A 14,054-nucleotide genomic window follows, 5' to 3' on the forward strand; every position below is an offset into this window, starting at 1 on the left:
AGGTGCGCAAAAAACCTACAAGTAGGTAGGTAGCACAAGGAAAGATGCATGAAAGGGCCTGCCAGACGGACATCCAATGGGAAGTGCCACGTTCCGGGCCTAAGGTACCTACCTACCATAGGCACCACGTCCACAAGGTAAGGTAGGGACGTCCCTTCGGCCTAAGCAAGCTTCGCTTACATAATTTACAACCCAGTCATCTCGAATGCTTAGATAATTGCACCAAGCAAAAACCGCCTGTCTGTCACTTCCACCATCACCATCATCACCATCTCTCCTCAAAACCTGCTTCTCTCTGTCCCATGCGAAAATGCATTCTCAAAGTCCAAGCCTGTCTCCGTTTCGTTTGCCACACCGGCCTGTCCAGACCAAGCGATATTGACGGACATGATGTACGGATACTCCGGGCCATGGTACACCCGCGGGAGCAGCTAGATACTCATGCCACCGCAGCCGTTACCAACACTTGTCGATATCAGCCACAACATACCGTATGTCGGACATAGAGTCGTACACAAATCGCACGCTTTTGTCTCGCGTCCAGCGCCTCAAGTCCAAGAATCGCTAACACTGATTGTCCCGATTCTGGCAGCCCGGCCCCAACAATCCTCTTCGTCTTTGATTGCCCCCTTGGCTCGACTTCAGACTCTTCCAACACAGGTACCTTTGGTCTTCGCAGTCTACGTAGTACTCCGTGGATACGGCTACTACCTGGCCTCTTTGTGGCTTATTGTTGTATGATTGAGCTACCCTGCTCCATGCCGTGTCTAGCCAGTCTCATCTGGACTGGACCGCCGCTATTTCAATGGCATATTCTCAGACTCCTCAGTCCGAAGTCCTCACTGCGGATAATATCGCTCACAGAGCCACCACCCCCTTTCACCTCGAGCTCGGACACCACATCTGCAGTCGCCCAACCAACGACCCCCCCCCCCCCCCCCGGGGGGCATGTCGCCTTCGACTACGAATTCGGGTACAAACCATCTTAGTCACTACGCCCCTGGGCCTCAGTAGCTGCATGACAGAGTCAGTCGGCTGCTCGCTTGCTTTTTTCTCCCTCAGTCATAATCACATCAGCCCCTTCTGAATGCTGCTCGATCTCGGCCTCGGTTGGTGTCCAGGTGAAAACTGACTGGTCAAGAGCGATATCGGTATTCACGAAACCGTCATCATCTCTTGCTCCTAATTGTACTCTTGCTACGTCCCATGCAAGCTCCATCAAAACGACTCACCGGCGCACCTCGTACTTGATTGTCTGTCACACCGTGCTTGGAGTGATCGAGGTCAGCTAAGTTCTGGGGTCTAGGTATTTTGTACGGAGTACAGATACTGGCTTTCTCGTCCGATCCTATCCCTGGTAACCTTCGTCGCGGCACTCCAGGTTGGCTTCGGAGAGTCTGCCGCACCGGAGCACCGGCCGGGCCCATCTGGTGCTACCCTTGGGTCACTAAGTGCATACGGAGTAGGTATTTGTCCACGGCACCTCCTTTGGCAGATCACCAACTCAAGTTTCGGCTTCCATTGCATTTCGCCAACCAAAGCCTAGTCCGGCCAGTCTGGTGCCACATATCCGACATTGGCATGGTGTCAGTCCTGCATTCACGACTCCATCTGACCTTCGGCTTGACTTCGCCTAAACATGGTCTTGGTTGTCCTCCTTACTCTTCCTACTCCAGGACACTGGAGGAATGGGTTCGACAAGTCTCAGCTGCCCAGTCACATTGAATGCTTAGCACGTTGATAAGCCGGTCGGACCGGTATCAGAGGAACTAACAGTCCTCGGCGCCAGGTTGTGGGGACGGCTGTGTTCTTCTGTTACTTCCCTCTTCATGGCATGGCCAAACCTAGTTTGGCGAACAAGTCGCAGTCGGACAATATCTCCACTGCGGAACAAGACCTTCCAGTACTGATTGCTTCGTCGCCAGCATTGTCATTAGGAAATGGCGCTGTTTACTCAGATAACTCGCAGCAGCAACAATCCCCAGCCGCTGGAATCCTGGGAATGGCTATGTACCCAATGATACCTTGACATTCATCAGTCGACCACCTGCTCGCTATGGAGCTGGACGTGACTGAAGCCAGCGGAGCATGGCAAGGCAAGCAATCCCTCAAACCCTTCGAGCCGAATTGTCAAATTGTTTTGGTCCCTTCCTGGACCCGGCGTGACATGCAAGTCTGGAAAATCCATCTCACTTTGCCTTCCTTTACCCCAGCAGCCCTCACTTTGTTGCATCTGCAAGGACAGCCGATATCAATGGAGACGGTGGCTAAATGACGAAAAGATTTGCAGGCACGTTGTTTCTCTCTCCCACTTCCTTGCTTCCCTGCTTGCCGTTCAGTCTTCACTCCATTCATTCCGGTGTACGGGACAGGCTACAGCGATACATTTGGCCATCACAAATGGACACCGCCCACCGAAAGATGAATCCCCGTTTTCACGAATTCACCCCCTATTCCCGGTTTAGTCTCGATCCTGTTTTCGTCCATGGACAAATCACGATGGGGTGTCAGGCCCATCGCAGCGACTCAGGCAGATCATGCTGAGTGATGACGACTCCCCACTGGCACACAAAAGCCTCTGTCTCCATTGGCAGTAGCGAGCCTCCAAGGCCAAGGCTCCAATCACTTTTGCTGAGAAAGACCGTCTGTAATTTGGCGTCCCCGGAGCCTGCCCCGCGCTGATCCGACTATTGGCACACCTTCGAGTATGGATACCTCTGGTGGTGGTCATGGTGGTTTCTTTTGGGCTTCGCGCCTCCACATTAGTCCCCCCTGCCCGTCGCCGACGCTGGCGTAACACCACGAACTTACCTCCGGCCGGCCGTCCCGGGGCCGCGGAGTGCTGTGGACGTTCACTTTACGATATCGATTCTGATTCGATTGACTGAGCCCGATCTATCATCTGCCAAGTGACAGACTGCAGCATTGGGCCCTTCCCGCGCAAGGTGGCATAGACACCACGTACTCATTCTCGTTTCCTACACTTGTATATAAACAATTGGATCGTCGACCATCCACCCGGAACCGACGTCAGTCTCCTTTGGTGGTACTGTGAAGGGACCTGACCCTCGGGACTTGAAATGAGGATCTTCTTTGGTGACGGTAGTTATGAGCGCTGGTCGACCATACCCGCCGACTTTATACTTACTCTTGGGTGATGCAGGTGAATCTCGATGCAGGCATGCCATTCAGCGTACCAGTCATCTACGGAAATTTTCCGGCTGACTGTCGGCAAGACCACCTATAGTCCGAAGTCTAACTGATTCTCGACTTGGCTGTTGGAACTACCCACGATGTACTGAATCCTAGGAGGTAACGCCCTTGTGCTCTAGATCGGTTGTCCGAAAAGTACGAGTGCCCCTTATGAACCAAAATCGTTCATGTAAAGATGCATAAATGGTGATCAAATCCATGGTCCATCTTCAGAGCGATGCTGCTCACTTGCTAGATACATCTACATGAAGGCTGGTTGCGGTCAATCATACTCATGCTACGTATCAATGCTCGGCAGTCTTGTCTGGTCATCTCACATTCACTAGTCGTGTTCTTTCCAATGGTCTTTGACTGCTATCTTGATTCATACCCTGTCAACTGGGCTTGTGAAAACTGGCATCTCCAGTCACATTCAATGAAAAGGGTCGGTCTCCAAGGAACACGGCCAGTTATGATGTTTCTGGTTTCTTCCCAGTAACTAGAAACGGGTATTTAAGCCCGTACATATGAAAGCCTTCAAGAACACAGCCTATGCCTGACCTAGGCTGGCTTCTCGATTTGACTTGATTGGGCATTCGAGGCACAAGTATATGGGCGGCAAGGAGAAGATGGGCCTATGTAACCTTCTGTGGGTGTTACATGGAGATTTTAATGAGTCCCTCGAAAGGGGAGGTTACCTTGCAGAACTCTATTGTTCACCAATTATGTCTAGCATGTGGCTGCGACTGATGGGAATAGACGACGATGTTCTTGGAAATGTTGGAAGGGAGACCAGATGCACATATGCCATCCTTGAACGAAGGGTCGCCGGTACTATGTCTACTGAAACTCTGTTTGGGTTCTCTTATGGGTATTTGAAGCGTGATAGCATCTTTAAATGCTTGAAAGATGTTTGTTAATCAGTACCTTGGTTCCTTGACAGAGATAATGCGACTATACATTTAATACTGAATGGCATGAAGTAACTTAATTTGCTAATCCGCCGAGAGGAAAGAAACTCGAGATGAAGATCGTCTCCCCCGAAACGATCTCAAATCAAATCAAAGAGAAGATTTGGGTGGTGGATGTTTCGAGATACGCCAAACCAATTGTCTCCGGAACAATGCTTTGAGTATCTTTTAGACGTCGACCTTGTTTTCTACTCCCGAACAACAACCTACGGCTGCCTTTGACTTCACTTTTTCCTTGCCAACAGGGCTCTCAAGTTTGAAAGAATGATCTATTGCGAAAAATTTGAGCACGGTTGGTCTATCCTCTTTCAGGAACAAACAGGAACCAGGTAGGCGATGCGAAGAAACAATAGACAAGGAGACGAAAAAAACCCAGCGACAGAGATGGACAGGGCCTATCTGTATATATCTTACCCAGCATACACGATGGTAGACGTCTCCTTGATTCAGATATCAGTTCGAAAAAGCAGCTCAGTTGCAAAATCATCATCATGTCGCACAGAGAAGCAAATCGGAACCTCCTGAGCCTCAAGGGCATCCTACACTCGGACGAAGGTCCCGTCGGCGACGAACCCAACTTCCGATCTCTGCGAGACGGCCGTAGGTATATCACTGCGAGAGATGCTGACGGCATTAGAGACGTGACACTTGTTGGCTTTCCTCAACTCGATGCTACCCGGGAAGAGAAGCTTGCGATTCTCGCAGCGGACTTGGTAAAGCCCACCAAAGAGGCTTCTCCTGTAAGTTCAACCTACCCGTCCTCCCCGAGTTCATGAATGAGATGCTGACACACGGTGGGTATAGAAAACGATTGTAAGGTATCTCGACTTCCTCCCAAAAGACAAGGTCTTCATCGTCGAGAGACTTTCCATGCAGGGATTATGGCGATCCGCGAGAGGTACTACACAAGACCATATAGTCCTCAACGTAGCTTGGGACCTCCTCCTTGCCCTCGCCTACCTCCACGCAACAGGGACTGCACACGGAGACGTTCGCCTCCATAACGTATTCCCCTTCCCCTCAGAAGACTCGTCGCGCGTTCGCTTCAAGCTCTCCGGACACGGCCTCGTTCCAGAAGTCCTGAGCCACAACTTACGCAACGACTGCTACACGGCCCCTGAGCTACGCTGTCCAGGCAAGTATTACGGCTTCAGCGCCAACACAAAGCCGACGTTCGAATCCGACATTTGGATGCTGGGCATGGCCCTCTGGCACTGTCACCGATTCGGCGTTTACTACGACGGCCGCGGATCCGCGAGGGAACGGTGGGAATCGGATAGGCTGATCCAGCCTGACCTGACCGATGGCGCAAAATTGGGCATTCACCCACTGGCTCCCCGGGGCCGTGGCTGTGAGCCTTCGCCTCACCGATTCGTCGAGGACCTGCTTCATAAGATGCTCACTCCAGATCCTAAGCGGCGATGGACTGCTGCGGACTTGCTGGAGCAGATGAAGATGCAGAAGAATTACACGCCCGCGGAAGGTGATATGAAGCGGGACCTGGCCGATCTTCAGGCCGCTCTGAAAGGTGAGAAATATGACACGTTTAGAAGGATGGCGGCCACGTTGAGAGAGGCTTCGCGCAGATCTTGGACGAGGTTGGGAGGATGGATGTTCTTGCTCGCTTTCTTCTTGGTAATCCTGTGAGGGGGTACTTTCAGGAAGATAGATGTTTCCTTGCTAGTACTCAGGACTTTAGAGTGACTCTGTATTGTGCTCTAAACTTGCTTGGAATTTTTGGCGTACGGGATATTAGAAGAGACGAATAAAACTCTCTCGCTAAGCTGTTATGATATTATTCCTTTTCAGACGTCCATGACCAGCCACATCTCTCAGTCGTAGTGTGTATTTTATCACTTGAACAAAGGGCCAGCCAGATGCATGGCATATTGGTCAAGTATCTGCGTCGCCAGAATCCAGCTATGATAAATGAACAACTGGCTGCTTAGCTGTCCACGACAGATGAGCCGAGACTTCCTGCGCCGAGCGCCAGTCACAAACATGATCACGTCTGGTTTCATGCTGCCTTATGATGGCAGACTCTCACAAGGTCATTACTGAGATAGTATGGTTAGTCTTTGGTGATGAAGGTTCTAACAACATCTCAGTATCAATAAGATGAAATAATATATCACGAGTCTCGCATGAGTAGATGCTCTAAGCTATCTCATTACAAAGAAAGTCAAAAGCTCTCATATACCCTAGGTCGCGCATACGAGCCACGGTAGCCACGGGTTGTGTAAGAAAACAGAATAAAAAAGCCTTCCTTGCGCTCGTCAGTGAAGTCATCCTGTACAACACCCCGAAGCTGTTCACGGGATTGGAGGGCCGCTGAGAGGGAGATGACTTCAGTCTCGGCTTCGTGAGGAGGATGACAGGCTAGGCTCAAACTCTGTTGCCAAGCCGGCCTGCTTGTCAACACAAATCTCTAAAGATGCAAGATGAAAGTCATTTGCAAGAGACCATGATTATACCGGAACCAGTTCTCTACTGGATTCTTTGCTAGCTGATCTCATGACGTACCCTATTAGATATCGAGGACCTAACAACCAAACGTATTCATCGGCACATTCTACTTTGAGGCATGCTACAACCATCACCATCAAACTCGTATTACCGAACCTCAAGTCTTCCCCCATAAGAAACCCGTCGCTTTAGACCATACCTGCGTGTCGTCACACCCGTAGGCCTCAATACGCATTGGCCAATCGCTGAACATCACGTCGCAAGCACGCGTAGACTAGCCCGCCTCTAAAACCTCACCCACTTCGTCATTCGCCCATCTCCTGTTCTGTCTCACACAGATCTAACACAATCTAAACGGCCAACACACCCTCCAATAGACGGCAATGAGGTTCCAGGCCTTGCCTTCACTCACTTTCCAAAATCCCAAGACTCCATTGTCCACCTGTCGGGACGTTCCTCTCCCGACTCAAGTCGTAATGCAGATGTCCATCGAATCCCCAGATTGCCACCTACCAGAAGTAACGTACGGCTCTTTATCCGAGGCAATAACTCAATCGATCAATCGCTTGATCGGAGGCAAAAGAGAGCCACAGAAACAGAGCCTCCTCTCGACAAGCAGGCAAACGATTGGCCGAGGGAACCGTCAAAAGGGTGAGGGCGAAGAGCAAAGGGAATCCCTATGCCACTCTCTTCCAAACCACCCGCGTGGTCCTCTGTGCATCAGAGTTCCGGGGATCGAACCCGAGCCAAGGAAAGCTTGTCACGCTCTTCCCTGTCTGTCTGCACACAACCACACAACGTCCAAGTAATATCACAACCACACCACGGGTTCCCGGTCTGACAAGAAGTCTTCCATATCTTCTCCTCACATTGTTATCGGATCCTTTCCCCCGCAAGATTGCGAACGTTTGACCATCTGCCCTCTTGTCATACAACTCACATTTATCGCGCGGTATCGAGTGAACTAACTTGCTTACTTTCATCGAATGCGCCTCTCGGTCATCCTCCAAGCCCTCACCGACTCTCAGACCATCCGATAAAACCTCCCTCTCACCCAAATCCTTTGCGCTCCGTCCTCCCATAAATCTCACCCATCACCCATCAAACCACGTCTATTTCCATCCGACCCTATCAACAAGTCAATACCTAACCCGTCCCTCCGTTCGTCTTCTGCCTTTCTCCCCCCCAAAGTTCTTGACTCGCCCGTCTCTCTTCCCCTCCCCTCCATCCCACAAGAAAGATCCCTGTGTTGACGGCATCGTCCCGAGCCAGCCGTAGACCGGACTTGTTTCTAACCTATCTGCTGCTCCTCCTCCCACACGCTGCGCAAGTTACCCAAGCCGTACGTCTGCCGCAGAAAGAGAATTACGCACAGCCGCCGTCGGCGCTGTCCTTGCAGTAGGCTTTTACTACGCATACAGTCGGAAAAACTCGCTGCGCTTCTCTCTCTCCCTCTGCGTGATCAACCCACTAAGAAACCCAAAGGCTCGCGCCAGGTTCCCACTCAAGACCGACGTGCCGGGTTGACCCTCGCTCGGACGATCCCAACTCCTCAGAGTTCGGGCTCTGATACCGGGGGAAGAAGCCCAACGAGCCGTCTCCCAAAGTTTCATTTGCTTTTCGCACCGCCTACTAGCCTCTAGATACGGGCTCATTGTCATTTACATTCATTAATCCTCGCCCTCATTCTCCTCTTAGTGGTCTCATTTCCCCTTTTACCTCGACCTCCGGTCCAAGTAATCTTCTGTTACAGGTTTCCTGTCACCGAGCTTTCTCTTCAAACCACCAAAGAACCTGTCTCACTTGGATAGGCCGGTCTCGTTGACGGCGTCAACACACCCGAGACATCTCACAACAACACGAATACCTACCTAGCTCTCATCTCTAAACGACGCACACACTGCTGTTCACATATCACCGCGCATGTCTCAGTCTAACAGCAGCCACCGCAGTCGCGCCCTCATAAACACAACCCGGTCGAGAAACACAACCATGGCCCGGACGCGGCGCTCCTACTCCCCATCCTCCCGCTCGCGCTCCTCCTCCGCGGGACCCCGCGATCACCACAAGAAACCCGGCATAAAAACCGCAGCCGTCTTCATCGCCGCCATTGCCGTCGCCTCCCTCGCCGTCCACAAGCTCTGGCCGCGCGGCATAATTCACTCAGAAAAGGAGCACTGGGAACACTCGCCACCACCAGGTGGCCGCCGGTCCCGCAGGCGCAACGCCATACGGGACCGCCACAATGGGTATATCGACTACGACGACCACAACGTCTGGGACCGCAACGACTACCCCCGCGACGGACGGAGGCTGTCCGAGAGGGAGTACCACCCTCCCCGTAGCCGCGGCGGCAGACGGTCGCGCGGCTATGGAAGTGAGAGCGAAGGGGACTCGTATTACTCTGATGACTACCTCCCGTCTCCGAGCGAGCGCTTCGAAAGACGAGGTAGAATCGAAGGGGATAGCCGAGGGCGATCGCGTGGAGTCGGCGCGGAGGGGGAGAATGAGATGGTGAGATATGAGAAGCAGTCAAACAGGTCAGAAGCTGCCGGGAGTCGATTCGTGGAGGAGCGTCTACCAAGGCCGCGATACAATGAAGCCGTGGAGGATTGGAGCCGGCGCGGTGATCAACGATTTCCTTCACCACCCCGCCAGCCAGAGTACGTGGATCGAAGGTCCCGGCGGAGGTCTGATTACTATTAGCCGTTTGAATTCATGCGGATGTGAGTCGACGGCATCACAGTCGCAACCTTTGGAGCAGCCGGTGAAATAAAGCCAAGTAAGATGAATGGCTACGATGACATGCTATTTGGCCATACTATTTAAGCCGGATTTCCTGCCAGTTTCCACACCATTCCGTTGTACTCCTTCACCTGCGCCAAATCGCCCTTTCTTCCTTTATACTCTCGCTTCTCCCAAATGCAATGCACTCATTATGTTCATCTATTCCTCGGCGGTCGATACAACAGCGTTGTTTGCTTCCACGGGAGGTTCCACAGAAGGTTCACTTTCGGCGGCTGGACTTGGCGGTTGCTCCATCAAGCTCATGGCCTCATCCACGGCAGCTTGCCAGCCTTCTCCTGCAGTTCTCATGACCAGAGGAGTGCTGATTTCTGCGGCAAAATAGTTCTCCTTGCGCATGTTGCCGCGCGCGACACCCTCCAATGCCGAATAGGCGGCACGAGTACTACGCATTCTCTTCCCTTGCCTGCCGCCTTCACTGAATAGACCACTCCGTTGCATGCGATTCTGCATGAGACGATAATCGTAGTGTATGATACTGCGCACATAGGGTGCCACCTCAAGAGTGATCATACGCATAGTACGGTCAAAAACTGACGGCTCGAGACTGGTGGCCATCATAGCCGCTGCTTTCTCAGAGATAGCGATGGGATCGAAAGCCATGGCCATATCATAGCGGTTGATCACTGCTTCTTCTCGGGAAGGAGCGACAAAGAACTTTTTCATTTGGCGGATTGCGCTGTGCTCTTGGAAACAATCCATATTGACTGTACTGCCGTGTCGTAGGGGTGCGGATTGGAGAAGCTGTCGAGCGGCGCATTTGAGACCGGTGGCGATAGTGGTGGCCGTGTGAGTGTAGTCAGTTTGGAATGGGGCCTCAAGTAGGCGCCGGCCTAAAATGAAGTCATCACGGGTTTTGATAGGGAGATCTGGTTGTGTGGGATCGAGAGGTTCCTGCGTATCTGTTAGCCATAGTCGCGCGATGTTGAGCGTCATTCAGACTACTCACCTGGAACTTGAGGCCAAAGTCCCCATCAGAGCAGACATCAGCCGCGCTCATGAGATCAGAGAACTCGGAGAACACGTCTAGCGCGATAGCCCTCTCGCTGGGCGAAGAAGTCATCACGCTGTCTGCCCACGAGGCCATGTCAAGTGAATCATGCCAGTTGCTTAAATCCATTCCGAGGCCCTGCCAGCATTGGCTCACCAATTCTTCTTCAGCAGCACGCACGCTGGGAACCACTGCTCGGTCACGGCTGATCCATCCCATGCCCTCCAAGTACGTTCCCTCGCTGACTACACGCACGACATCGCCATTCTCATCTTTGTCGCAGCCTTTCGGCCATCGCGGATAGAACCAGTCAAAGCCGCCTCGACGATCGCCAACTCCCAGCTGACACCAGTAGTTGAGCTCCATGAGAGACGCGCGAAGATCGTTACCCTTTGATTCGTAGAGGGCGCTCACGGCTGGCCGGCTAAGAGCATGACCCTCATTGGCTGCAATGAGTAGGAGTACATCGACCGCCAAGAGCGCTGGAGGGGGTGTGAAGCGGAGGATTCCATAAAGCATGAAGCTGTGAAATGGAACCAGAGTCTCGTCGTTGCAAGTCATGACGAATGGCCTTTTGGACTGCGAGACTAAGTTGATGATGGTAGCCCAAAATTGCTTGTCCTCTTCGTAGAGAAGGTCGACCTCTTCAAGGAGGATTAACGATTGCTTTTGGCTCTGAGTCTTTGCCTTTGCGGACTTGGATGCCTCGGACGGCTGGTCGGCAGGCTGTGGTACCGCTTCTGGTTTGAGAACCGCCTTTGCCTTGAAGAACGATGTCATAGTGCCTTGCTTGCCAGATTTGATGTCCTTTGCTGTCTCGTCATCGGCGTTGTCCCCGGCATCAACCTTGCCGCCTTGACGGTTATGTTGAACAAGGTGATTCTGCGTCATGTCTCCAATCTTCTCCATGACGTCTTTGCCGTTGCGGCGACTGCTGGCATTGATCTCGAATATCTCGAAGCCGAGCTCCTTTGCTACAGCGTAGACTGCAGCCGTCTTGCCACTGCCATGAGGTCCGCTAAGGACAATTGCATTGGTCAGGCGGCTCGCATCTTTCGCAACATCGCGGCGAACTACAGTCTTCTTCGGGCCACCATGAACAGGTGTCGGTAGCCATTCATCCTCGTCGTCAGAGACCGAAGGTAGGAAATCTACTTCATCACCATCTGAAACGATGAATCCATCCATCTTGGCGCGCTTCCGCTTCTTCTTTGCCGCCGAACCCATTTTTGTACCGGAGGCGGAAGTGGAAGCACCTGTGTTGACTGATTGAACGGTTAAGGTCTGCAACCACTCCTTCAGCAACACGCCCTCTTCGAATTGAAGGACTTCTTCTCCGCTGATTGGTGCGTATTTATGTGCCCACGGAAGGTCCTCGCATTGCGACCTGTCATAGGCTGAGAGATTGGTTTCGAGCATGTTGTAAAGGCGGGCCACTGAAGGATGGGGTTTCCGGTTGGACGCAGTAAGTAGCTCATCATCACTGTCTGCACTCGAAGTCACTGGCAGAACAGATTTAAGCTCTCGCTTGATCCTTTGCCGAAGCTTGCGACCGCTTTCAAAGTGCTTCTCGGGAAGGCGGAGCTCCGCGGGTGGCGGCTCATAGTCCTCTGCGGCCTCCTGGACTGACTTCTTGATGCTCAGAGTGTTTAGCGATTTGGCAAGCTGATCTATGACAGATTCACCAGGGTAGATGTGTGTAGTTTGCCCCTTAGATTTCCGGGACGAAACCGGGGCGTCTTTTGCAACTGGGAGACGCTCTTCTTCGGGAAGAAGCCCCCGTACGTGTGCCATCCCCTGGGTCGGCCATGCGGGTTGGCAGGCGCCTGGAACTTTGAGGCCCATAGATCGGACACCGAATTGTGGAAGCTGAATCTTGCCAGCTATTGGGGCTAGCCGCTGCTTTCTGGGAGAGCATGGGGTGGATGAGAATATGGTGGCTCTAGGCGGTTTGGGAGCGGCGGAAGGCGCGTCCACCAACTTTACAGCCTTCTTGGCATTGCCCAGAAACAGAGGATGAGTGTCCTTCGTTTTTGATTTGTCCTGGTCCTGCTTGGAGACCCTCGCACGAGGCCCTCGGGGGGTCGTTTTCGTTGGAGTCGTGAGGATCTGCTCAATCTTTGAGCCTATGCGTTCGCGGGACGCCACATCAATTCCATACTTGATGGTTACGATACGGGTGGGTTTGGCCAGTGACTTGGATGCCTTTGCGCCTTTGAATGTTTCTGCAGGGCTTATTTTGGGCTTCGGAGGCGAGCCAATTGTGCCGGTCTTTGGATTGAATTTGAGCACTTTGGTAGGTTTTTTGGGTTCCTCTCCAGCAACAGGAGCTGCATTCGTCGCGTTCAAAGTCGTATCTGAAGGGTTATCAATGATGTTCAAAAGAGAAACAGGAGCCTGGTTTAGTGGAAGGGCAGCTACATCGGGCTGTATCGGTGCGGGATCGGGCGTTTGTGGGACTTCGTTGGCAAGCGAGGTCGTCGGCACGCTGTTGACCTGGGAGAAGTGGCTCGTAATATCAACAGATGGGATGTTTGGCTTCTTTCTGGGCCGCCCTCTTTTCTTCCCAGAACTTGGAGGGTTGCCGGCACCGGTCTTTTGCCTCTTGCGACCTTGTTCATCCTCGCCTATGTCCGATGACGCTGGCTCAACGTCGCTGGATGGTTGCTGAGATGCACGTGCTTGCTTTCGAGATCGAACGGGCTTGCTTTTCAAAGGTGTGCTGTTGACAGACTGAGGTTGGTCGTCGGTACTCGAATCGGTTCTCGGTGCGTCGGCGGTCTTCCCAGGGACGAAGAATGGGTGAAGCTTCGAGGCGTGGGAGGCGTCCAGCCCATCTGGGGCCATGTTGGCTACAAGGAGAGTTCCCATGAGATCGTGCGATGCTATTATGGAAGTACGTTTTAGCATGCAGTTATGGCAACATCAGTAGAGCAATGGAGGCGTATTTGTTATATGCACAGGAGACTTGAGAACTTACGCCAGAGCCGTCGCGCCTTTAGACTACGTCAGCGGGCATGCAACTGATCAGGAATTGATGAGTGACGAAAGATGTTTGCGATCCAGATTGGATGAAGTACCAATGCCCAGAAGTTTGGCACCGTCTATTATATAAAACAGGACATGACAGAGACTTCCTCCGAAGTTCAATATGGTAGCGCAAATCGATGGGTGCGAGAAGTCGAGGTGGGTGGGTTGTCTAAGGATCGAGTGCACCAGTCGCGTGAGTCGCGTCTTCGAATCGCCGGGGGCAGCAGTGGGCGTGTAGCGCGACGTCCATTACACACTCAAGATCCCGGACCCACCAGCATTCCTTATCGTCTCTTATCTCATATCTTATCTAATCGATAGAAAAGTGCGGTCCGCAGATTATCCGACGATGTTGGTTTTGGGAATCGAGCGCACGGCCTTCCTTGGTGTATCCTCGCACCTAAGGACAGTGCGAAGCCATTGTCAGGTCGACTTTTGCACCCCACTACAGCAGAGTCCTCCGACTTTTTTTTTTTCTTTCGGTATCGCGACCTTCACTTACACAGCCAGGTTTTCGAGGTTGGGAAGAGCCATTGCCGTCGCACCCCGACCTGAGACCAGCCAAATCTCAAATAACAGTGTCTCCGTAGGCTAAGGCT

At 52.5% G+C, this 14,054-nt stretch overlaps 5 protein-coding genes across 5 annotated transcripts; 3 read left to right on the forward strand and 2 right to left on the reverse strand.

Moving 5' to 3' along the window:
- Nucleotides 1-44: 44 nt before the first annotated feature.
- On the forward strand, nucleotides 45-2,029 carry CLUP02_02461 (uncharacterized protein; the record flags this gene model as incomplete). Its single annotated transcript, XM_049281493.1, has 9 exons — nucleotides 45-137; nucleotides 214-413; nucleotides 480-722; nucleotides 772-908; nucleotides 990-1,010; nucleotides 1,063-1,253; nucleotides 1,327-1,692; nucleotides 1,734-1,789; nucleotides 1,849-2,029. The coding sequence occupies 9 exons, from the start codon at nucleotides 45-47 to the stop codon at nucleotides 2,027-2,029; spliced, it is 1,488 nt and encodes a 495-aa protein (XP_049138636.1).
- A 2,625-nt stretch (nucleotides 2,030-4,654) lies between these two features.
- CLUP02_02462 (uncharacterized protein) lies at nucleotides 4,655-5,810 on the forward strand (the record flags this gene model as incomplete). The annotated part of the gene is made up of 2 exons (XM_049281494.1): nucleotides 4,655-4,903; nucleotides 4,968-5,810. The coding sequence occupies 2 exons, from the start codon at nucleotides 4,655-4,657 to the stop codon at nucleotides 5,808-5,810; spliced, it is 1,092 nt and encodes a 363-aa protein (XP_049138637.1).
- Nucleotides 5,811-6,016: 206 nt separating this feature from the next.
- On the reverse strand, nucleotides 6,017-7,064 carry CLUP02_02463 (uncharacterized protein; the record flags this gene model as incomplete). Its single annotated transcript, XM_049281495.1, has 6 exons — nucleotides 6,017-6,140; nucleotides 6,211-6,256; nucleotides 6,387-6,571; nucleotides 6,829-6,874; nucleotides 6,927-6,949; nucleotides 7,042-7,064. 6 exons carry the CDS (start codon nucleotides 7,062-7,064, stop codon nucleotides 6,017-6,019), a joined length of 447 nt encoding a protein of 148 aa, XP_049138638.1.
- Nucleotides 7,065-8,621: 1,557 nt separating this feature from the next.
- On the forward strand, nucleotides 8,622-9,335 carry CLUP02_02464 (uncharacterized protein; the record flags this gene model as incomplete). The annotated part of the gene is made up of 1 exon (XM_049281496.1): nucleotides 8,622-9,335. The coding sequence occupies one exon, from the start codon at nucleotides 8,622-8,624 to the stop codon at nucleotides 9,333-9,335; it is 714 nt and encodes a 237-aa protein (XP_049138639.1).
- A 240-nt stretch (nucleotides 9,336-9,575) lies between these two features.
- CLUP02_02465 (ATPase) lies at nucleotides 9,576-13,989 on the reverse strand (the record flags this gene model as incomplete). The annotated part of the gene is made up of 5 exons (XM_049281497.1): nucleotides 9,576-10,328; nucleotides 10,384-13,310; nucleotides 13,406-13,421; nucleotides 13,831-13,855; nucleotides 13,958-13,989. 5 exons carry the CDS (start codon nucleotides 13,987-13,989, stop codon nucleotides 9,576-9,578), a joined length of 3,753 nt encoding a protein of 1,250 aa, XP_049138640.1.
- Nucleotides 13,990-14,054: the final 65 nt, after the last annotated feature.

Source organism: Colletotrichum lupini, chromosome 2 (genome assembly GCF_023278565.1).
Source record: "Colletotrichum lupini chromosome 2, complete sequence".
NCBI lineage: Eukaryota > Fungi > Ascomycota > Sordariomycetes > Glomerellales > Glomerellaceae > Colletotrichum > Colletotrichum lupini.